Source organism: Hemicordylus capensis, chromosome 9 (assembly GCF_027244095.1).
Source record: "Hemicordylus capensis ecotype Gifberg chromosome 9, rHemCap1.1.pri, whole genome shotgun sequence".
Taxonomy (NCBI): domain Eukaryota; kingdom Metazoa; phylum Chordata; class Lepidosauria; order Squamata; family Cordylidae; genus Hemicordylus; species Hemicordylus capensis.
Window position 1 is genome coordinate 32,339,442 of NC_069665.1, and position 22,039 is coordinate 32,361,480.

Consider the following 22,039-nt stretch of genomic DNA (forward strand, 5'->3'; position numbering starts at 1 on the left):
TGGTGCCTGTGTGTCCAGCTGCTGTGGGCCTCGGGCCAGCTCAGAGGCTTTTCCCCGCCCGAGGGGCCCGTTGCTGCCCTGGGGCCAGGCCGGGCTCTCTTCCAGCCAGGCCACTGATGGCCAGGAATAGCCGCCGCCCTTGCTGCGGGGGGCGCGTGGCTGCACACCAGCCAGCCTCGTGGAGGGGACTCGGGAGTCTGGCCTGCCCCAGCTGCACGCTGCCCTTCCCGCCTGCAGGGGCCAGGCGTCTGTGCATCCGGCCGAGCTGGGGCGTGGGGCGTGGGCCAGTGACAGGGCAGCGGGCTGGGCTTGGACCAGGAGGGGGGTGGCATGCAGTGCTGCAGGACTCTTCGTGCTGTGGCCCTCGTGACGGAAGGGCTGTTAGAGGACAGAGGAGGTCTAAGCTAGCTCAGTATTGTCTGCCCAGACTGGCAGCGGCTTCTCCAAGGTCGCCTGGAAGCTCGTGAGGAGACTGGGAAGCATCCAGGAAGGCAGAGACTCTTCGCTGGGAAGCTGGAGCCCAAGAGATGGGGACCTGCGGGAGGAAGAGAGGTTTTGTGGCAGGGGGCAGGGAGCCAGGCCTGAGAAGGAAGAGCGCCAAGGAGCGTGACTTGGCTTCTCTTGGCGGGGGGGGAGGCGGAGAGTGAGGCCCCAAGCCTTTGGGCTGCATGAGGCGCTTAGGAAGAGCCTGGGGAGGGCCCCAAGGAGGCAGAAGGGCGGCAGCTGGGGCACAGAATCCCAAGGAGGAGGAGGAGCAGCAGCAGCAGCAAGGTCTGAAGAGCTGGCTTGATGGCCCCCTCTCTGCTTCCACCTCCACAGACCCCTCGGAGGGCTTGGGCAAAAGCCTGCTGCCTTTAGAGAATGCGGAGCGTGTGGCGGGAGAGCCGAAGCCGCTTGTGCCTGAGCCGGCCCCTGCCAGAGACGAGGCTGGCTTCCTCTGCTGGAAGAAGGGCTGCAGCCAGGTGTGCAAGAGCTCCACGGCCCTCCAGGCCCACTTCAGCGAGGTGCACGGCAAGCGGCCCCAGCTCCCGGTCTCCGACCGGCACGTCTACAAGTACCGCTGCACCCAGTGCAGCCTGGCCTTCAAAACCATCGAGAAGCTCCAGCTGCACTCCCAGTACCACGTCATCCGGGCAGCCACCATGTGCTGCCTTTGCCAGCGCAGCTTCCGCACCTTCCAAGCCCTCAAGAAGCACCTGGAGACGAGTCACCTGGAGCTGAGTGAGGCTGACATCCAGCAGCTGTACAGCGGGCTGCTGGTGAACGGCGACCTCTTGGCCATGGGGGACCCGTCCCTGGCTGAGGAGCACACCATCCTGGTGGTGGAGGAGGAGAAGGAGGAGGAGAGCGACCTGGAGGACAAGCAGAGCCCCGCTGGGAGCGACTCCGGCTCGGTGCAGGAAGACTCCGGCTCCGAACCCAAGCGGGCCCTCCCCTTCCGCAAGGGCCCCAACTTCACCATGGAGAAGTTCCTGGACCCCTCCCGCCCCTACAAGTGCACCGTGTGCAAAGAGTCCTTCACCCAGAAGAACATCCTCCTGGTCCACTACAACTCCGTCTCTCACCTGCACAAGCTGAAGCGGGCCCTCCAGGAGTCGACCACCGGCCAGCCGGAGCCCACCAGCAGCCCCGACAACAAGCCCTTCAAGTGCAGCACCTGCAGCGTGGCCTACAGCCAGAGCTCCACCCTGGAGATCCACATGCGCTCCGTCCTGCACCAGACCAAGGCTCGAGCAGCCAAGCTGGAGGCTGCAGGTGGCGGCGGCGGCGGCAGCAATGGAGCAGGCAGCGGCAGCGGCCTCTCGCTGGGCTCCTCCACCCCCAGCCCTGTGAGCAGCTGTGGTGCCGCCACCTCCACCCCCACCCCCACCGCCGCCACCCCCACTTTCAGCATGGCCCACACGAGCAGCGCCACTGTGGCCCCCCCCTCGGCCAGCTTGCTCAGCCAGGGCTCCTGCGAGAGCACAGGGCTCCCACCGCTCAGTACCACCAGCGCCACCCCCACCGCTGCTGCTGCTGCCACCCCGAGCCCTTCAGAACCCAAAGAGGTCCACCGGAAGAAGCTGGCTGACATGATCGCTTCCCGGCAGCAGCAGCAGCAGCAGCAGCAGCAGGCGGCAGCCCACACCTTGGCGCAGGCCCAGGCCCAAGTGCAAGCGCAGCTGCAGCAGGAGTTGCAGCAGCAGGCGGCTCTCCTGCAGTCCCAGCTCTTCAGCCCCGCCCTCTTGCCGCACTTCCCGATGACCACCGAGACCCTCCTGCAGCTCCAGCAGCAGCAGCAGCAGCACCTGCTCTTCCCCTTCTACATCCCCAGCGCTGAGTTCCAGCTGAACGCGGAAGTGAGCTTGCCTGTGACCAGCGGCACCCTGACCTTGACTAGCACCGGAGCCGGCCTGCTGGACGACTTGAAGGTGCAGCTCCCCCAGGCCGGCCACCCTCCGGTCCAGCAGCAGCAGCAGCAGCAGCAAGTGCCTCCAGGACAGCTGCCCCCGTCCCACGGTGTCCTGCTCCAGCAGAGCCAGCACCCGGACAAGAAAGCCAAGGCCATTGCCAAGGAGAAGGAGAAGGAAGCCCAGAGGGAGCGGGAGGGCGTGGAGAAGGGCGAGGGCAGCTCGGCCTCCAAGGAGGCCCTGCCCAACAGCTTGAAGCCCAAAGACAAGCCAGAGGCGGCAGCGGCGGCGGCGGCAGCAGAGCCCCCCCTCCCTCCGCCCCGTATTGCCTCGGATGCGCGAGGGAACGCCACCAAAGCCTTGCTGGAAAACTTTGGCTTTGAGCTGGTCATTCAGTACAACGAGAACAAGCAGAAGGTGCAGAAGAAAGTCGGGAAGCCTGAGCAGGGGGACAGCTTGGAGAAGCTGGAATGCGAAGCGTGTGGCAAATTCTTTTCCAACATCCTCATCCTGAAGAGCCACCAGGAGCACGTCCACCAGCAGTACTTCCCCTTCAAGCAGCTGGAGAGGTTTGCCAAGCAGTACCGCGAGCACTACGACCAGCTCTACCCGCTGCGGCCGCAAACGCCAGAGCCGCCCCCGCCCCCCCTGCCGCCCCCGCCGCCTGTGGGGCCCCCCCAGCAGCCTTCGACCCCCACCCTGCCTGCTCCAGCCCCGCCCATCCCTTCGCCCAGCCTTGCGCCAGCCCAGCCGTCCCTGCCCCTCCCGCAGCTCTCCATGCCGATGGAGCTGCCCATCTTCTCTCCCCTCATGATGCAGACCATGCCTTTGCAGACCTTGCCGGCCCAGCTGCCCCCCCAGCTGGGCCCGGTGGACCCTTTGCCTGCAGACCTGGCCCAGCTCTACCAGCACCAGCTCAACCCGAGTCTTCTGCAGCAGCAGCAGCAGCAGCAGCAGAACAAGAGGCCCCGCACGCGGATCACGGACGACCAGCTCAGAGTCCTGAGGCAGTACTTTGACATCAACAATTCCCCCAGCGAGGAGCAGATCAAGGAGATGGCCGAGAAGTCCGGCCTGCCGCAGAAGGTGATCAAGCACTGGTTCCGGAACACGCTGTTCAAGGAGCGCCAGCGCAACAAGGACTCGCCCTACAACTTCAGCAACCCTCCCATTACCAGCCTGGAGGACCTGAAGGTGGACTCGCGGCCCCCTTCTCCGGAGCCTCAGAAGCAGGAGTACTGGGGCAGCAAGAGGTCCTCCAGGACTCGCTTCACGGACTACCAGCTCAGAGTCCTGCAAGACTTCTTTGATGCCAACGCTTACCCCAAGGATGACGAGTTTGAACAGCTCTCCAACCTGCTCAACCTCCCGACCCGGGTGATTGTGGTGTGGTTCCAGAATGCCCGCCAGAAGGCCCGGAAGAACTATGAGAATCAGGGGGAAGGCAAAGACGGGGAGCGGCGGGAGCTGACCAACGACAGGTACATCCGCACCAGCAACCTGAACTACCAGTGCAAGAAGTGCAGCCTCATCTTCCAGCGCATCTTTGACCTGATCAAGCACCAGAAGAAGCTGTGCTACAAAGACGAAGACGAAGAGGGGCAGGAGGACAGCCAGAACGAAGACTCCATGGATGCCTCAGAGCTCCTGACGCCAACCAGCTCCTCCTGCAGCACCCCAATGCCTGCCCAGGCCTACAGCACCCCCACAGCTTCCGCCAATGCCGCCGCCGCCGCCTCAGCTTTCATGCCTCAGGTCGCCGCCGAGGCAGACGACCCCTCTGCCAGCTATAGTTCTAAAGCAGAAGCTACCGATGAGAAACCAAAGCAACCTGAACCTCCCAGTCCGCAGCAGCAAAACCAAACTCCAGAGAAGCAAATGCAACCAAAGCGGGAGGTGGGGCCACCGCCACCGCCAGAGCCAGGAGAGCAGAAGGCCGGCTCAGGGCACCCAAAGGCCTCCCCCCCCACTCTGCCACAGCCGGTCCAGCCTCCTCAGTGTGTCCTGCCCCAGTCCAGCCCCACCCCCTCGCAGCTCTCCCACCTGCCCCTGAAGCCCCTCCACACATCCACCCCCCAGCAACTGGCCAGCCTGCCCCCTCAGCTCATCCCCTACCAGTGTGACCAGTGCAAGCTGGCCTTTCCCTCCTTTGAGCACTGGCAAGAGCATCAGCAGCTCCACTTCCTGAGTGCCCAGAGCCAGTTCATACACCCCCAGTTCCTGGACAGGACCCTCGAGATGCCTTTCATGCTCTTTGACCCCAGCAACCCCCTGCTGGCCAGCCAGCTGCTCTCGGGATCGCTCCCCCAGCTGCCCATGAGCTCGGCCACTTCGCCGTCCACCCCGACCTCCGCCATGAGCACCCTCAAGAGGAAGCTGGAAGAGAAGGCTAGCGTGAGTCCTGGAGAGAACGACAGCAGCACGGGGGGAGAGGAGCCCCAGAGGGACAAGCGTCTCCGGACCACCATCACACCGGAGCAGCTGGAAATCTTGTACCAGAAATACCTCCTGGATTCCAACCCCACCCGGAAGATGCTTGACCACATTGCACACGAGGTGGGCTTGAAGAAGCGGGTGGTGCAGGTTTGGTTCCAGAACACGCGAGCACGGGAACGCAAGGGGCAGTTCAGGGCTGTGGGGCCCGCCCAAGCCCACCGGCGATGCCCTTTCTGCCGGGCTCTCTTCAAAGCCAAGACAGCCCTGGAGGCGCACATCCGGTCCCGGCACTGGCACGAAGCCAAGCGGGCCGGGTACAACCTGACTTTGTCGGCCATGCTGTTGGATTGCGATGGCGGTCTCCAGATGAAGGGCGATCTCTTCGATGGAACAGGCTTCTCCCATCTGCCTCCCGCCAGCAGTGACAGCCAGGGCATTCCCCTCTCGCCAGTCAGCAAGTCCCTGGAACTCTCTCCTCGCACTCTTCTGAGCCCGTCATCCATCAAAGTGGAAGGGATGGAGGACTTTGAGAGCCCCTCCATGTCCTCCGTCAACCTCAGCTTTGACCCAGCCAAGCTGGACAATGACGACTGCTCCTCTGTCAACACAGCCATCACAGACACCACCACAGGTGACGAGGGCAACGCAGACAACGACAGCGCCACGGGGATCGCCACTGAAGCCAAAAGCACTTTGGGGCCAAGCGAGGGTCTGACCCAGGCCGCCATGATAGCAATGTCAGAGTATGAAGACAGGCTGTCTTCTGGCCTGGTCAGCCCAGCTCCTAGCTTCTACAGCAAAGAGTACGACAACGAAGGGATGGTGGACTACAGCGAGACCTCCAGCCTGGCCGATCCCTGCTCGCCCAGCCCTGGCACCAGTGGCTCGGCAGGCAAGTCTGGAGACAGCGGGGATCGGCCAGGACAGAAGCGCTTCCGCACTCAGATGACCAACCTCCAGCTCAAGGTCCTGAAATCTTGCTTTAATGACTACAGGACGCCGACCATGTTGGAGTGTGAGGTTCTGGGCAATGACATTGGCCTGCCCAAGAGAGTTGTTCAGGTCTGGTTCCAGAACGCTCGGGCCAAGGAGAAGAAGTCCAAGCTCAGCATGGCCAAGCATTTCGGCATCAACCAAACCAGCTACGAGGGACCCAAAACAGAGTGCACCTTGTGTGGCATCAAGTACAGCGCCCGCCTGTCTGTGCGTGACCACATCTTCTCTCAGCAGCACATCTCCAAAGTGAAGGACACCATCGGAAGCCAGCTGGACAAGGAGAAAGAATACTTTGATCCCGCGACCGTCCGCCAGCTGATGGCCCAGCAGGAGCTGGACCGGATCAAAAAGGCCAACGAGGTCCTAGGCCTGGCTGCTCAGCAGCAAGGCCTCTTCGACAGCCCTCCTCTGCAAGCCCTCAATCTTCCTGCCGCCTACCCAGCGGCCCTCCAGGGCATCCCTCCTGTCCTCTTGCCGGGCCTCAACAGCCCCTCCTTGCCTGGCTTCACCCCCTCCAACACAGGTGAGTAGACATGGGCGGGGGGAGCAGCAGCACCAGCAGCTAGCCAGCCCCCACAGGTGGTGGCAAAGGCCCCCAGGCCACCTGCCCCCGTTTCCCCTTGCCCAGGTGCTGGCCCTGTTCAGCCAGAGGGACGTAGCAGACCCTCCCCACGCCACTTGGTGGGCGGCTGCCTTTCCAGCAATGTGGCTCTTGGTGGCTCAGTGATGGGTGTGGGGGCAGAATGAAGCTAGGCTGGTGCTGAGTGGAGCGTCTTTCTGTTCAGGGGCAGTTCCTTCACTTGGGGAAGAGCCATCTGGGGGTGAGGAGAGGAAAGGCAGAGGAGGCTCCTTCTCTGCAGCAGAGAGTGGCCCTCGGCTGGCAGGAGCTCCACCGAAGTGCAGCCGCCGCCGCCCTCTTGCCCGTGTGCCTTCTGGCCCCTGACCCGCACTGCCAGTGGCTGGCTGCTTTCCAGGCAGCCCTCCTTGGAGTATTGCCCACTCTGTGCCTGGCCGTTCCTGGGGGCCAGCGTTGCCTTCTCTCCGCATGAATGGCAGCCGTGGTGTGTGGGTGGCCCGGGTTTCTTGCTGCCTGCTCTCTGGGAAGCCTCTTCGCCCAGGGGAGTGAGCCGAAGCTGAGGATGCCCTTTGCTCACTGGGGTGGGGTGGACCCAGTCTCTGTGCACGGTTGGCATCAGGCCCGCGCCCTGGTCCGAGTCCCTGGGTGGGGTGGCGGGGAGCCTGTGACTGGCGGCTTGGCCATGGGGAGGGGGGGCTCCCTGGGGTGGGGGTGGTCTGCCCCGGCCACATGTGGCTCCGCCGACATCTGCAACCTCACGCCCTCTGCCCCTTGCTTTCTAGCTTTAACGTCTCCCAAGTCCAGCCTGATGGGTCTCCCTGGCACAAGCATCCCCTCGCCCGGCCTCCCCACCTCTGGATTACCAAATAAGCAGCCCTCGGCCTCCCTGAACTCCCCCACCCCGGCACAAGCCACGGCGGCGGCAGCGGCAGCCCCACAGCAGCCTCCGCCCCCGCCTCGGAAGGACAAGGAGAGCGAGAAGGCGGCGAAAGAGAAGGACAAGGCACCCAAGGGGAAGGGGGATTCCCTGCTGGCCCCCAAGAGGGACAAAGCAGAAGCGCCCGGCCCGGCCCTTCCTGCCACGCTGCCTGCCATGGAGTACTCTGTGGAGCCCGCGCAGCTCCAGGCCCTGCAGGCAGCTCTGAATTCGGACCCAGCGGCTTTGTTGACAAGCCAGTTCCTCCCCTACTTTGTCCCTGGGTTTTCCCCCTACTACGCCCCGCAGATCCCAGGGGCCTTGCAGAGTGGCTACCTGCAGCCCATGTACGGCATGGAAGGGCTGTTTCCCTACAGCCCTGCTCTGTCGCAGGCCCTGCTCGGCTTGTCCCCCAGCTCCCTGCTGCAGCAGTACCAGCAATACCAACAGAGCCTGCAGGAAGCATTGCAGCAGCAGCAGCAGCAGCAGCAGCAGCAGAGGCAAGTATTGCAGCAGCAGCAGCAGCAGAAACTTCAGCAGCAGCAGCAGCAGCAGCCGCCGCCGCCCAAAGGAAGCCAAACCCCAGTCCCCTCGGGGGCTGCTACCCCAGACAAAGACCCTGCCAAAGAACCCCCCCATCCAGAAGAGCAGAAAAATGCACCCCACGAGGTGTCCCCCCACCTGCCCAAACCCCACGAAGAGCCCGAAGCAGAAGGCAGCAGTGCGGCGGAGCCCCTCTGCGACCCCTTCATGGTTCCCAAGGTGCAGTACCGGCTGGTCTGCCGGAAGTGCCAGGCCGGCTTCAGCAGCCAGGAGGCGGCCAGCGACCACCTGAGGTCCCTCTGCTTCTCCGGCCAGTCTGTGGTGAATCTGCAAGAGATGGTGCTTCAGGTGCCTGCTGGCAGCGGCGGCTCGTACCAGTGTGTGGCGTGCGAGAGCACGGTGTGCGGGGACGAGGCCCTCCGGCAGCATCTCGAGTCTGCCCCGCACAAACACCGAACAATCCCAAGAGCAGCAAGAAACGCCAAAGAGCACCCCAGTCTATTACCTCACTCCGCCTGCCTCCCCGATCCCAGCACCGCATCTACCTCGCAGTCTGCCGCTCACTCAACTGACAGCCCCTCCTCACCCCCCTCCTCAGCTTCCCCCCACACCTCCAGAAAGTCTTGGCCTCCAGCGGTCACGCGGGCCCCCTTGGGGAAGCCGCCCCCCCCGCCGCTGCCGCCTCCTCCTCTCTCCTCATCTTCAACGGTTACCTCAAGTTCATGCAGCACCTCAGGGGTTCAGCCCTCGATGCCAACAGATGACTATTTGGAGGAGTCGGACTCTGATCTTAGCCAAAAGTCCCATGGACCGGCTAGCCCGGCGGAGAGGCCCGAGGCGCCCAGCTGCCCCAAGGACAGTGGTCTCGCGAGCATAGAAATGGACACCTTTCGATTGTAAGCTTTGAAGATGAACAATGAAAAAAAAAAGAATGAAAAAAAAATTAACAAACCAATTTCAAACATAGACTAACTGCAATTCCAAAGCTTCTAACCAAAAAAGAAAAAGAAAAAAAAGAAGAGAAATGTGTGGGTTGTTTTCCCATATACCGATGCCGGCAGCAGGTTTTCCATTGCTTTCTTTTCACTGAAGCCCCATTGTGTTTTGGCTGTTTGGAGGTACCCTGTGTCGGTCTGGAGGGAGGGAGGCCCACCCCCACAGCCTTCCAGCCCCTCCCAGCCATGGCCCCCTCCAGAGCACAGCAGAGGCCGGCAGAACTGTATGGGAAAGCAGACCACCTTGTGACCGTTTAAAATTTCTGGCTATCTTAGCATTCAGATACCAATGGCTTGCTAAAAGAAAAAAAGAAATGTAATGTCTTTTTATTCTCAGGTCAATTGCTCACACTTTGTTCGGTTTTCAGAATCATTGTTTTATATAAATATATATATAATTTCTTTTTTGGTTTTGAATTTTTTCCCCAAGGAAATGGTTTTTGTTTTTTGTTTTTTTGTTAATTTAAAAATGGGCAGAAAGTATTCAAGAGACAAACAATGTGAACTGAGTTAGCTTTCTGGGGATTTTAAGGGTAGCTTTTCTGCTGAAGCCAATTTCAAGGGGAAAAGTTCAGCACTCCCACTTTTCAGGAAAAAAAACCAACAACAACAACAACAAAAACCCAACACGCAAAGAGTGTTAAGGACTTGGAGCTTAAAAATAAGTTTTAAAACAACTGACTTTCTGTATTTATGATAGATATGACCATTTTTGGTGTTGAGTAGATTGTTGCATTGGAAATGAACTGAAGCAGTATGGTAGATTTAAAAGAGAAAGCCCCCCCTGTGTACATTTAGCTTTTGTATGGTCCGGCCAACGGCTCCTCATTTGGTGTTGTCTTGTTCATTCCTAGCCAGATAGATGACCACCCATCGGTTCGCCGAAGCTTTCCCCTCTTTGTACCTTGACACCCTCCTCCATCCTGTAATCTTCCACTTACGGTTGCTGCCTTCATTTCTTAGAGGGCAGTTGCAGAATTATTTTATAAAAACTAAAGAAAAAATTCAAAGGGGGTCAGTAGGATCCCTTGCAGAATATTTTTGTTGGGGGTTCAAAACTTTTTAAGGTGTATACATGTCTGTTACCCTCGTGCACTTAACTCTGTCTTCTCCTCCTCCTCCTCCTCCTCCTTCTTTTGGCTTCCTTTCCTCATTTTGTAAATGCTTCAAAGACTCCAAAGTTCTGGAACTCTCGGCCTTTGTTTCTCTCTGTGTAACTAGGGTGCACTTGTTTCTTTTCCAATGACCTTTTTGTTGTGTGTGTGTGTGTATGGGGGTGGGGGTTGGTTTAGTTTATCTCTTTGGTTTCCCCCCCCCTCAAAAAGAAATTCATGCTTTAAATAAAATCCAAAGAGAAACACTTTTCACCACTGGTGCAGAATGAGCAAAAAGGATTCTTTTGACTTGAGGATTTGTTTCTGCTTTTAGCCACAAGACTCAGTTTAAATAAAGGAACTCATAAAACAAAATCAGTATGTAGGTTGTACTCTGTGCTCCTTCAGCCAGAAAAGGAGCAGCTCTTCTCCGTCCTGAATAGTCCACAAACCAAAAGAAGCATTTTCACGGTGTCACAGGCTGGTCTCTGTGCTAGGGGGCCCTGTGAGTGGTGTGTGATCCCCCCGCCCAGCCCTGAGGGGCAGAGAGCAAAAAGCATTTTAGGGTTTTGTGTTAATTGGATCTCTCTGCTCCCCTTGTGTGGCATCTTCTCTGATCCGGACGTTGAAAGGAAAACTTTGTGCTGCTATATGGTAGAGTTTGAGTCAAAGCAGGTGCTGTGTTGCCACTTCCTAGCCAAATGGCCACCACCCCTTCTTCCCCGGCCCTCCCCAACTGTGAAATCCCTCCACCACCATCAAAAGGGAACGAAGACTGTGAATGCGGGCTGGTGGGGAGGTGCTTCTTTCCTGTTCCGGCTTTCCCCTGGTCCTGCAATTGCAGAAGCTACCTGTGTTTTCTGCAGGAAGCTGGCATGCTCCAAGGGAGGACAGACAGACAGACAGACGGACGGACGGCTTCTCCCCGTTTCTATTCATGCCTTTTTGTCTTTAGTTCAGTGGAAGACTATCTTGAACTGTTGTACATATTTCTGACTAGACAGATGCACAATGCAAGGTCCTTTTCATTTTTTTAGTAGACAGCACTAAAAAGAGCACCATTGACTATTCCTGCCAGTATCCAGTTGTAGCATCAAGTGTCAAAAGCACGCGCAGGTGGGCAGAATGGGGCTCTTTCCTGTTAACCATGGTCCTTGTATTTCTCCCTGTGCTTGAGATGGACATTTTTTTTTTTTAATTTTAAGGTTGTACAGTTTTGGTTTCCATAATTTCATCTTGTTTGTAATTCGTTCGTGTGTGTGTGTGTGTGTGTGTGTGTGTGTGTGTGTGTATGTGTGTATATATATATATATATATATATATATATATATATATATATATGTATCTCCCCATCCTTTTGACTTTTGTATGTTGCTCTGTTTCATATAGAAGGTTGTTTCTTGTTTTGTTTTGGGTTCTGGATCTCTGTGTGGTCTCAGTTGCCCGTCCCGCCCTCGCTCTTCCCTGCCAAGTCTGCTTGGAAATCCTCCTCCTGTCTGCTTGCTTGTTTTCTCCCCTGCCCCGCCGCCGCCACTGCTCAGCTTGCTGGACCGCAGGGCTCCCTCCTCCTCTTCCTTCCGTCCCACGCCTCCAAGGAGTGGCTCCGTGCATTTTCTTCTGCCCCTTGGTGTGTGGCGTCTCCCATCCCGCTGCGCACGGAGCAGTGGCCGGCAAGCGGCGTCCCCTCTGGACTCCCCTTTTCCTGGAGCCCCCAAGAGCCAGTCGGAGCTGCTCCTGGTAGCCAAGCAGTGCTTTCCAGCCAGCCTCTGCCATTGGGAACTCGCCGTTGAGCACTTGGGTTCTGGAGAAGCCCAGGAAGGAGGGGTGCAGCTGCCCCCAGAGGCCATGCCTCGGCACCTGGCACTTGCTGCCTGGACTTCAGAACCTTCCCAGCCTCTTTCCCATGAAACTCTCCCCGCCCCCCAACGCCCCGTCCCGATCTTATTTCTAACAGTCCTCCCTTGATGCTGGAAATCAAGCCACGTGAGAGATTGAGGAAGGGTCTGTGTGGCGTGGCTGAGCGGCGTCTTGCCTGGTGTCCCCGAGAGCGGCCTGAATGGGAGCTGCTCAGGCGGGGGGCGGGGCTGTCCAAGTGGAGTCTCCTTCCAGAGAAGCAGGAGTCGGGGTAGTGGATGGGGTTGGTGGCACTGGAAGTCCTGCCCACTGTGAAACACCAAGTTCTTGACTATTTTTTGTTTGTTGAATTCAGGGTTAGGGAGGGAGGGACAAGTCTGACTAAAACAGAAATGAGGTGAAGAGGTCTATGACCAGCCTTTGCAATGTACAAAACCAGAGCAAGTGAAACCAAAAAAGATGTTCTTGGTGTTTTTCTATCATGTAGTCTTGTTAGCTTTTTTGTTACTGTAAGAATTGCTGATCTCGAACTGTACCAAAATACATGGAGACCGACAAAAACAGAAATCCACACGGAACTTTAAAAAAAACAAAAACCAAGATTTGTCACAAAACACTTTGTTGTCATAGTTAAGTTGATTGTAGATGGTAATTGAATATACTCCTTTGAAAATATTTCATCAAGTATGTTTCCTGCTCATTGTGATACATTAAAAGAAAAATGAGCAAAAGCTCTTGTCTCTGCTGTCCCCAGGTGTGTGAGCAGGCGTGCGTGTGGGCACCTGCGTGTGCCCTGGAAGGAGCCCCTACGGCGTCGGAGGGAGAGGCGGACGCCTGCCGCAGCACACCCACGGATGGCTGGGTGGAGGGTGCCTGGAGGGTCTGGGGCGCCAGCAGCCTTGGCTCCTCTCCAGAGGGCTGTGCTCTCTGCTGTGGGGAAGTCCACGTGGCTCTCTGTAGAGGGAGCCGAGCACGGACTCGGTTTGCGTTGCTCACGCCAGGCGCCTGAGCAAGGACTCTGGGAGAGGACTTGGCCAAGCAGAGGGGCCTGTGGCTGGCCGTGGGCTCCCTTCTCTCAAAACAAGCCCAAAGGTAAGTGGTGGCTGCTCTGAGGTGCTCCCAGAAGGACCCTTAGGCCACCGCCTGTTGTAAGAGGAGAAGCTTCCATGGTGGTGTGCAGCGCGATAGCTGGTAGGATTCTTGTTGGAAGGGGGAAGCTCCAGGTGAGAGCCCTTGGTTTCCCTCCTCCCCAAACAGAGACTAAGGCTCCTGGGCACGCTCCCAGGATGGCTTCAAAGGCATTGTGTTGCCAGAAGCAGCAAATGGAGCCAAGGCATTTCCCAGTCTTGGGGAGGTGCTGTCCAGTCAAGACCCAGTCAAGCATTCTAGCCAGAAGTCCAAGGCGTGGGCACTTCCCAGGCCAAGGCTCTCCGGGAGGGGAAGGCCGCTCCCCACAGAGCTCTTCCTCCGGCTGGCTGGATGTCCGCCACGTTTGGCCTGGCTGTCGCCTCCTGGAGAGGCATCCTGAGCCAGGCCTGCCTGGAAGCCCAGCCCTGCCCCTTCGCTCTGTCCTGGGCTAGTGTTGCTATTCAGACTCCGGGCTGTGTCTCTCTAACGTGAAGAGTTTCCTTTCAAGCATCAGTGAGACGGAAGGACCCTGGGGCTGCCCTTCGCCCAGCTGGTCCAAGCTGAGGTCTGGACATTTCCGAGAAGGGTGCCCCCTGCCTCTCAAGTTGCGGGCTGTGGCTGCAGGGGATGGTGGTGGCAAGTGCAGGGCAAGGCAGGGGGCTGGCTGTGTGGACCAAGAAGGTGGGCAGGAGGGGAGGGGCATGCATGAGCAGCTTGGGCTTAAAAGGTGGGTTGTGGTCTGTCCAGTGATCAGGACAGGTACCAGTAGCCAATTCCTTTCCCTCTCCAGATGTTGCTGGCGGTGAGAAATACCATGGTAGGAGTCACAAGCGGGGCAGTGAGGAGTTCCCGGCCATTTCCTCTCCTTCAGTGGCAAGATGGGCGCAGGTGAGCACAGGAGTATGTCCCTCCAAGTGACCTATGGAAGATGTTGCCAAACGCAGCCTCCATCAGATGGAGATGGTTCCACCTCTGAATGCTAAGGGGCCAAGGCTCTTCTGGCCCATGCCTTCCGTGGCTGAGCTGCTACTCTCAAGGTTGTCTCAACTGGAGCCTCTAGCAGGTTGCCTCCATCCGTGAGTGAAGCCCCCGTGGATATGGCGAAGGTGGGATGGTCCTTGCACATCATCCCTTGGCTTTTGTCCTTGGTGTCTGAAAACTCTCTTCTCATCACTTCCTTGGCTTTGTGCATTCTGGAGCAGGGGGCAGTTGGACACAATCCCCAGAGAAAGGGGAGCTTCCAAGCCCCACAGCGCTCAGGGGGGCTCTGAGTTGTTCCCCGGCATCTCAACTGCTTGGCTGAGTTGGGTGCCCTGGGTGCCTTTGTCTCCAGTCCCACAAACAACAGCTCAGGCCGGCTACGGCTGCTCTGGTGCTTTTGCCTTCCTGACTGCATTGCATCAGCATGCTCCTCCTCCTCCTCCTAGATGCCTCTTCTCTTTGCTTGAGGATTCTCTTTTGGTTTCCAGACAAAGAGATCTCTCTGGCCAAACTCCTGTGACAGCCCTTGAGGTGAGCTTGTCCTTCCACGCCCTGCTGCTTGCTAACCAGGGTGGTGAGAACTTCCCAGATGTCTTGGCGGCCTTTCAGGGCTTGCTGAAGCCACCTCCTCTCCCTGCAGGGCTCTGTCTGAAGGCCACGTTTGTAGCATCACATTGCCAGGTGCCCCTCCTTTATCCCAAGAGAGTGTCCCCCACCACTCCCTCTCGCCTGGGCCCGTCCTTCTGATTCTTCCTTGTCCAGGATGTGCTTCTAGGTATTTCCCAGGGCTTGCCTAGCAAGCCGTTCTCCTTGGCTGTGCCAGATTCCTCTCACCTGCTCTCCAGCCAGCTGTGCTGGTTCTTGCCGCCACCACTGATTGGTCTTGCGCTGGGCCCCAGGAGGGCTGTGGGCTCTGCTTGTGGAGGGGCTGCACCTCAGCGGCAAGGCAGGCATTTGGCATGGAGGGGGCCCCAGGCTCAGCCTCCCCCCCACACACACACCAGCATCCTTCATCAAAAAAGGGAGCAAGTCCTGGGAAGGACCCTGCTCTGCCCAGGACTCTGGAGAGCCACTGCCAGTCTGAGTCAAGCCATCCTGAGTTAGATGGGCCAGGAGTCTGACTTGGTATCGGGCAGCTTCATATTGCTATGGAAACCACATTGGGAACTTTTTTAAAAATTGAAAAGCGAGATATAAATAGTCTTGAGGATGATGAGAGCTACCCAGGTCCTCTTCTAGCCGCCGTCAACTGCACGCTTCGGGCCTTCTCTTGGGTGGCTGACCGCTCCTCACCAAGACATTCTTTCCTCGCCATGGATGGAGCTCGTGAAGTGGTAGTACTCCACTTCGTCAGGCTGGAGTATCCCCTAAAAGCACAAGACGCTGCTGAGTGCTAGTGCTCCTACTACCTTGTCTCCATCTTTGCTCTCTCCCCCTCTGCCAGTCTCTGACTATGGCCGGACCAGGAGTTCTTTGCAGGGAAGAAAGAAAAGAGCTGCTGAGTGACTGAGGAGCCCGCCCAACCCCAACGCCCCCCCCACACAACTGATCATTACTTCGCAAAGTAAACATTGCACCCAGTGGGAAGAACTTGCCCCTTCCTTTCAGCACTTTGTTGTTTGACCTGCATCTGTCCTCATTTGCAATGAAGGGTGATCCATGGAGTTTCTTCTGTTGTCATGGAGACTCTGGTCCCATCACTCTCAGTGGAGCAGAGAGGACCAAGGCTCCACTGTCGGCATGAAAGCGGGGTGCCCATGGGCAGAGCCTGTCCCCTGCTGGGCTCCTCTTGGCCAGCATCCCTGCTGGGTCTGGGGGGGGCTCACTTGGTTTCTGCCCTTGAGAGCTCAGAGGAGCAAAAAGCCCGTCTGCCTTGCCGTCCCGTTTGCCTGCATTTCTGCGCTTAAAAACGGCTGCAGTGCCGCCAGATCGCTCAGCTGCAATGTCCGGCTTCACCCTCGCCTGCAGTGGCCAGCTTCAATGTGCCTCTGAGGCCCATCTCTGGGTAGTAGTTTGCGTAGATGGGGCCGTGTGGCCGGGCTTGCCCAGAGGCGTCCTGGCTTGAAGGGCATTTGGGGGTCTCAGTGGATCCTCCGGGCAGAAGGCTCTGGGTTGCACTCAGTGGGTGTGGAAGGGGGCAGGGGCAATGCTAAGAGGGTGGTGGCCTGAGTGGCAGGGCCTAGCCCAGAGCCCTGGGGGAGGGGGGGTTGTGTGTGGGCTTGTCTCCAGCCCCTCCCCGAGGAAAGTGGCATCCCCAGCCGGTGGTGGTGGTGATGATGGGGAGCTTGCCCATCTAAAGGCACTCTTAGGAACAGCCCTGCTGGATCAGGTCCAAGGCCTATCTAGTCCAGCATTTCTCTCTCTCTTGCTGTTGCTCCCCTGCAACTGGTATCGAGAGGCATCCTGCCTCTGAGGCTGCAGGTGGCCCACAGCCACCAGACTAGTAGCCATTGATAGACCTGTCCTCCATGAATTTGTCTGAGCCATCCAAGCTGCTGGCCATCATCACATCCCATATGAGAGAGGGAGACCATTTTCTCTCCCCGCACCATGCATAATTTTATACACCTCAATCATGTCTCCCCTGAGTTGCCTCTTCTCCATGCTGCAGGCAGAGGAGTCCTGCCCCCAGAGAACCCGCTGCTGCCATCCAGAGAGACCACCTGGGGCAGCCCTGCCCCAGAAACTGCCCAGCAGACACATTCGGCCTTGTTGCTCTTCCCTCCTTTCATGGCCCACCAAGCCAAAGCACAAGGAGTGCTTCTGCCTGCCACCCTCTGCTGCTTGCTCTCCCTCCCCGCAGCCTGAGCTCATAATGCAGACCGGCCCAAATGGACGCTGCTGCTGTTGGTGGCGGCGGCAAGGGGCTGCACCCCACAGGTTTTTGGGAGGGCTCTGAATTGCTGGGCAAGGCTGGAGTTGCCTGCCCGCCATGGGCAACCAGCAAAGAAGGAAACAAGCTCCAGCCATTCGAGGCTCAGCCAGGAGGCACAGGCTGGGAATGCCTCTCCCTTGCCCGCTAGACGGGATTGGGGGTGGGGAAGGTGGTTGCATGCCCAGAGAGATGTCTAGCTCAATCACCTTCCTGGGGGGACTGGCCACGCCCATCCTTCTCAGGCGCCACCAGCATGGAGTCCTGACTGAGAGGGATCTGGCAGCAGAGAGAAGCCTGCCCAGGCCCTGAGCAAAGGGAGAACCACTTTGTGCCCACCATGAGGTCTCCCTAACACGCTTATTTCGATAGCCTGCATCCTGTTTGGAAGGCGGCTGTGTGGTCCGTCTTCATCCCATGTCTTCTTCGTGGCCTCTTTTGGCGGGTGGGTTGCTCCACTTCCCCTGAAGCATCCCAGCCTGGAGAGTGGGTGGGGAGTGGAGCCAGGGCTCTGGGGCAGAGTCTCCGCTTTGCAAGGAGGAGGTCCTGGGTCCAGGCCCTGGTGGCAGCATCTCCAGGTAGGCCTGGGAAGGACCCTCTCTGTCTGGAACCCTGGAGGACTGCTGCCTGCCTGAGCTCGATGGGCCAAGGGTGGGAGGCAGCCTCCCATGTCCCCCTAAGGAGCAAGCAAGGCGTGGGGGGGTCAGCCATCTCCTTGGCTGGCTGTGGAGGAAGGCACGCCTCAAACAAGCCAGTCTAGAGATGCGGAATGACTGCTGGGAGAGCCCCGCCACGCTGCCTTGACTTGGGCGATGGAAGGAAGGTGGAAGATGAGCAACACATCCCCACCTTTCCTGCCTGAGTTACCCACCTTTTCTCCAAGGGGTGGGGTGGGGTGAGCCCCCCCCCCCGGCAGCAGTGGGGCCGAGAGACCCTGTGGCCTGCCCAGGGCCTGTGGGAGAGAGCGCTCCACCGCTAAGCTGGGAAAGGCAGCTGGCTTTTGCGCTGGCTGCCCCCGGGGCGTTGGGCGCCAGGAGTTTGCCTCTCCCACCTGGCACTGTCCCAAGCAGTGCTGGGTGAGCCAGAGCCAGGGTGGCCACCCTTCACCTTCGTGCCCCGTTTCCCCAGCCCGAGAGGGGGTGGCATCTGAATACCGGAGAGCGGCAGGCTGCTTTGCACCGCGCCTGGAACCCGTCAGGGGCAGTTCTGGGAGTGTGGGAGCCCCAGGGCAGAGGCAGCTTGCCAGAGCTCGGGGTAGGAGCCGCTGCCCAGCACCGCCTGCCCGAGAAGCCTTTTGCCTCCCTGCAGCGGCCCCAGACCCAAGTTGGGTTGCCCCTCCCCACCCCCCCACCCCACGCCTGCTAAGTAGCTAAACTGAGATGCTGCGTGTAAGAAATGGAAAGTGACAGGATATGACCAAGGCATTGGAAATCAATCCAAACTAAATGCGCTTCTTAACTATAAGTGAACAGTTGAAAACAATCCTCTTTTATAGTCATGGAGATAAATACTCTGTTTTTATTAGGGGAAAAAATGGCTTTGGACTGAATAAAGTCATTTGATTAACTAGTCAAAGCAGATGGTTTATTGATGTTTCAGAAAAGAGTTTACAAGGTCTGCTGAAAAAAGAGAGCCGGCTCTGAATTAACAAATTACCTTGCTCGGGGGGACGCTGACAGTTCACTGTAATAGATTGATGTGCTGCTACCACTCGGGTGTTTTGTCCACATCAGGATAAAAGGGCCCGGCCTGGCTCACCTCTACCCTTCTTGCCATCTACTAGATCAGCTCTTGAACTCTAGGGCTCTAAGCTAAGCTGGGCAGCCGAGTCTGAATTTGTCTTCATCCAGCAAAAGGGGTGGGGTGGGGGAGCACTTGCTGGTGTCCAAGACGCTGGCCTTTCCCAGCAGCGCAGCTAACCGAAGGGCTTGCAGGTGCTGATGTGAGCTCCAGGGAGTGAGCCATGCCCGGGAAGCTCGGCCGGGCCTGGCTTGTGGCTGCCTTTCTCGCAGTGCCCTGCCAAGCGAAGTGCCTGGGCCGGGGCTCAATCGAGGCTGGCCTCTTCCCTGCCTGTCCCGGGAGCAGAGCAGAGGCCTCCAGCGGGGCCATCTCATGCCTTCGCCTCCCCTGTGTGGATGCTGGAAGGCGCTGCTGTGGGCAGGGCAGCACCAAACAGCAGGCATCCACACGGCTGCCCTTCAGGGACTGCAGGGCAAGGCTGGTGGGTGGGAGCGCCCGGTCATCTGTGGTGCTTTGTGGCAGAAGCCCCTCGGAGCTGGGAGGGCTGCTCCTGGGAATGGAGCAGCTCGAGAGCTCTGTGGCCTAAGTCTATTGGGGTTGGAGGGGGTGGTGGGGAGGCCCTCATGCTCCCCTCTCTGCCAATTAGAAGCGGGGGAGAGAGGCCCCCTTTCCTTGTGGCTGGTGAGTTGTGCCTGAGCAGGGGACTACCCATCCCCACCACCCCTTCCGCTTGACCCGGCCAGTGCTTGAGAGCCCATCTCTGTATGACCACTGCTGTGTCGTGTGTTGCCTTCCAGGCCAAGCAGTTGACGTACAACTGAAGAAAAACAAGCTGCTCAGGTTTCTGGCTAGGGCAGGAAAATGGCACTGGAAGGAGCCCCACAGCACTGCCAGTTGCCACAGAGGGGCTTCTCCGCCGTCTCTTCTCCGCAGGGGCTGGGAGCGGGCAAGACAGCACCTGCCCTCACCCCAGCCCAGCCGTTTTGGCCCACTGCAAATCTGTGTCTTTATCACTCTGCAACAACAAAGTTCTCAAAGCAGTTTTCCTAGCCCAAGGACTGAGAAGGTGGCTTCCCATCTCCAAGGGGGGCTCACACTCTCAAAAGGAACACCAGGGAGCGGAGTGCCAGCAGGGTCTGTCCTGGGACCCCTGCCCACGAAGCCTTTTTGAAGGAAGCCCTCTGCGGCTGAGCCCCCTTCCTCTCTAGGCACGGCAGCACAAGAAGATCAAGGTTCTCACTTGCCCTGCAGCAGGGGCTGCCCTGGAAAGCGTGCAAGCAGGATGAGGCCTTCCACAGCCTCCCTTCTTCTGGGTGCAAGACCATTCCGTTTGCTTTTCCTCTGAAAGAAAGAAGCCAGCTGAGCTCCTCTGGGCTGCCAGTTCTCTCCGGGCCAGATATCAGCAACTGCACCATTAAGAGGGAGGGAGGGAGGGTGTGTGGATGCTTGTGCCACATGCTCGCACAGTTGATCAAAATGGAGTGTGGCTGCACTCGCCTCTAGTAACTGCGGAGGCTCCGGCATGGAAGCATCTGGGTCCCATGGCGTGATTGATGTGGGTGACGATCTCTGCCTTTCCCTCCAGATGCCTGCGCCTGGAAGACGGCCCCTTAGTGGGGGGTTCAGAGGGGGAAGGGACCCAAGGAGGGACTACAGGCAAAGTGGGCCGTCAAGGGGGTGTCGACTGCTGGCGCCCACAGAGCCCTGTGGTTTTCCTTTGGTGGAATACAGGAGGGGTTCCCCGTTGCCGCCTCCTGCGCCGCATGAGAGGATGGTGCCTTTCAGCATCTTCCTCTAGGGCTGCTGCTCCCCGGCCTGGGTGTTTCCGCAGCGGGGATTCCAGCTGGCGCGTCATGTCCCCGCGTGGGGCCTGGTGGGTGCCAATGGCCCGCCCCCCCCCCCGTGCCAAGCGCGACCTGCTCACTGGGAGGCAGCGACGGCGGCCTCTCCCCCCCCTCCCCCCACCAGGTGTGTGTTTTGCCCTCTCACACGACCCCCCCCCCCCCGCTTTTTCCCACGGCAGGCACAGCTCGGGGGGGGGCAGCAGCTGGCTGCCAGGCGGCGGGGGCGCCTCTCCAGCAGCCTCCCCATCCCTCCCCCCCCCCGCCCGCGCTGCTCTCCGAGGAGCGACTCACCCGCCGCCGCCGCCCCCTCTAGCTGAGGCCCGGCCCGCTGCCGCCGCCTCTCCCGGGGATCGCCGGGCCCGCCGTCTGGGGCTTCGGGGTAACTCTGCGGGGGGGGGGGCGGGCCCAGCTGCCGGACCCACGTGCTGCTCCTGGCGGACAGGCCGGCCCCGCCGGGGAGACTCCCGAGAGAGAGCGGCCCCCCCCCGCCGGGCAGGCTCGGCTGCGGCTGCTGCTGCTTGGAAGCGGCCCGCCATCCCGGGGAGGAGGGGGCGGGGGAGGAGGCTGGGGGGGCGCCGCCCACTTCTCCTCCCTGCCCGGCTGCAGCAGCCGCCCCAGGAGGGAGCGCCGCCGCCTCCGCCTTCCCGGCGAGAGCAAGCAGAGCGGGATGCTGCTGCTGCTGCGGGGGAGTGGGGGGGGGGCGCGTCGGCCCGGAGGGGGGGGCGCGTCGGCCCGGAGCTGCCCAGGGCGGGGGGGCGCCTCCCCCTCCCGGGCCTGGGCGGGAGGCAGCGGGCCAGGGCGGGCAGCGGCAGGTCGCCATGGCGACCAGAAGCCGCCTTCCCGCCCACCCAGCTTGCCGGCGCGCGCGCCTCCCGATTGGGCGAGGTCGGCGGGGCGGGGCGGGGCTTCGCGCGCAGCCAGCCAGTCGCCGGGCCGCCAGCAGGTTCGGCCGGCAAATCGCCCCGGAGAAGGCCGCCGTCCGGGCTGCGCTGATTGGGCGGGGGGCGGGGCCAGGAGCCGGCTGCGGTTGGACGCGGGGCACGCCGGGGGCGGGGCTTCCGCTTGCAGCGCCCTCGTTTGAACTGCCAGGAGGAGGAGGAGGAAGATGGAGAGAGACGCGAAGGAGGCCGCCGCCGCCGCCGACGGTGAGCAGCAGCGCGAGGCCGCCGGCGGGGTGGGCGCTGGGGCGCGGCCGCCTCCTCCCCCCGCCCCCCGCAGCAGACCGAGGCAGCGCGCCCGGCCCTCACCGGCCCCTCCCACCCCCCCCCGCAGGCCGCTGGAGGGTTAGGGTTAGGGTTAGCCGCCGCCGCCGCCGCCGCCCAGGAGGACCCGCACCGAGCCCCGCAGGTAGCCCGCCCCCTCCCTCCCTCCCTCCCCCCCCCCCTCACGCCCCCTGGGCCCTTTGCTCAGCTTCAGGCGTCCGGGCGCAGCTGGCGCCCCAGAGGGGAGGCGCCCCCCAAGCTGCGCAGGGCCCCGCCGGCCGCTCCCGCTCGCCCTCCCGCAGCGACCCTCCCGCGAACAGGGTTTCCCTCCCTGCGTTGTGGACTGCCACTCCCAGCATGCCTAGCCGGAGGCCGCTGCAGCTGGGCATGCTGGGAGTTGTAGTGAAGAAGATCTGGGAGTCCCCCTTAGCGGAGATGCCACGTGCCAGCCCTGGGCCCGAAGCGCCGGGG

The 22,039-nt window shown here is 60.0% G+C and overlaps 3 protein-coding genes across 18 annotated transcripts in view; 2 read left to right on the forward strand and 1 right to left on the reverse strand.

The window, feature by feature from the left end:
* ZFHX3 (zinc finger homeobox 3) overlaps positions 1–12,481 on the forward strand; it is a 236,480-nt gene extending 223,999 nt beyond the window's left edge. For all 8 annotated transcript variants that reach the window (XM_053271179.1, XM_053271181.1, XM_053271180.1 and 5 more), the window contains 2 exons: positions 820–6,345; positions 7,182–12,481. In XM_053271179.1, coding sequence (XP_053127154.1) covers positions 820–6,345; positions 7,182–8,758 — 7,103 coding nt within the window. In that variant the 3' untranslated portion in view covers positions 8,759–12,481. The remainder of the gene's footprint in view (positions 1–819; positions 6,346–7,181) is intronic.
* A 5,871-nt stretch (positions 12,482–18,352) lies between these two features.
* LOC128334500 (PH domain leucine-rich repeat protein phosphatase 1) lies at positions 18,353–21,001 on the reverse strand. The gene is made up of 2 exons (XM_053271375.1): positions 20,658–21,001; positions 18,353–19,863 (listed from the first exon to the last, which is right to left on the reverse strand). The coding sequence occupies exons 1-2, from the start codon at positions 20,900–20,902 to the stop codon at positions 19,614–19,616; spliced, it is 495 nt and encodes a 164-aa protein (XP_053127350.1). The 5' UTR covers positions 20,903–21,001; the 3' UTR covers positions 18,353–19,613.
* Positions 21,002–21,150: 149 nt separating this feature from the next.
* PMFBP1 (polyamine modulated factor 1 binding protein 1) overlaps positions 21,151–22,039 on the forward strand; it is a 39,704-nt gene continuing 38,815 nt past the window's right edge. For all 9 annotated transcript variants that reach the window (XR_008311238.1, XM_053270844.1, XM_053270846.1 and 6 more), the window contains exon 1: positions 21,151–21,511. Coding sequence is in view for 8 of the 9 variants with exons in the window: in XM_053270844.1 (XP_053126819.1) it covers positions 21,185–21,511 (327 nt within the window). In the remaining variant the exon portion in view is untranslated. The remainder of the gene's footprint in view (positions 21,512–22,039) is intronic.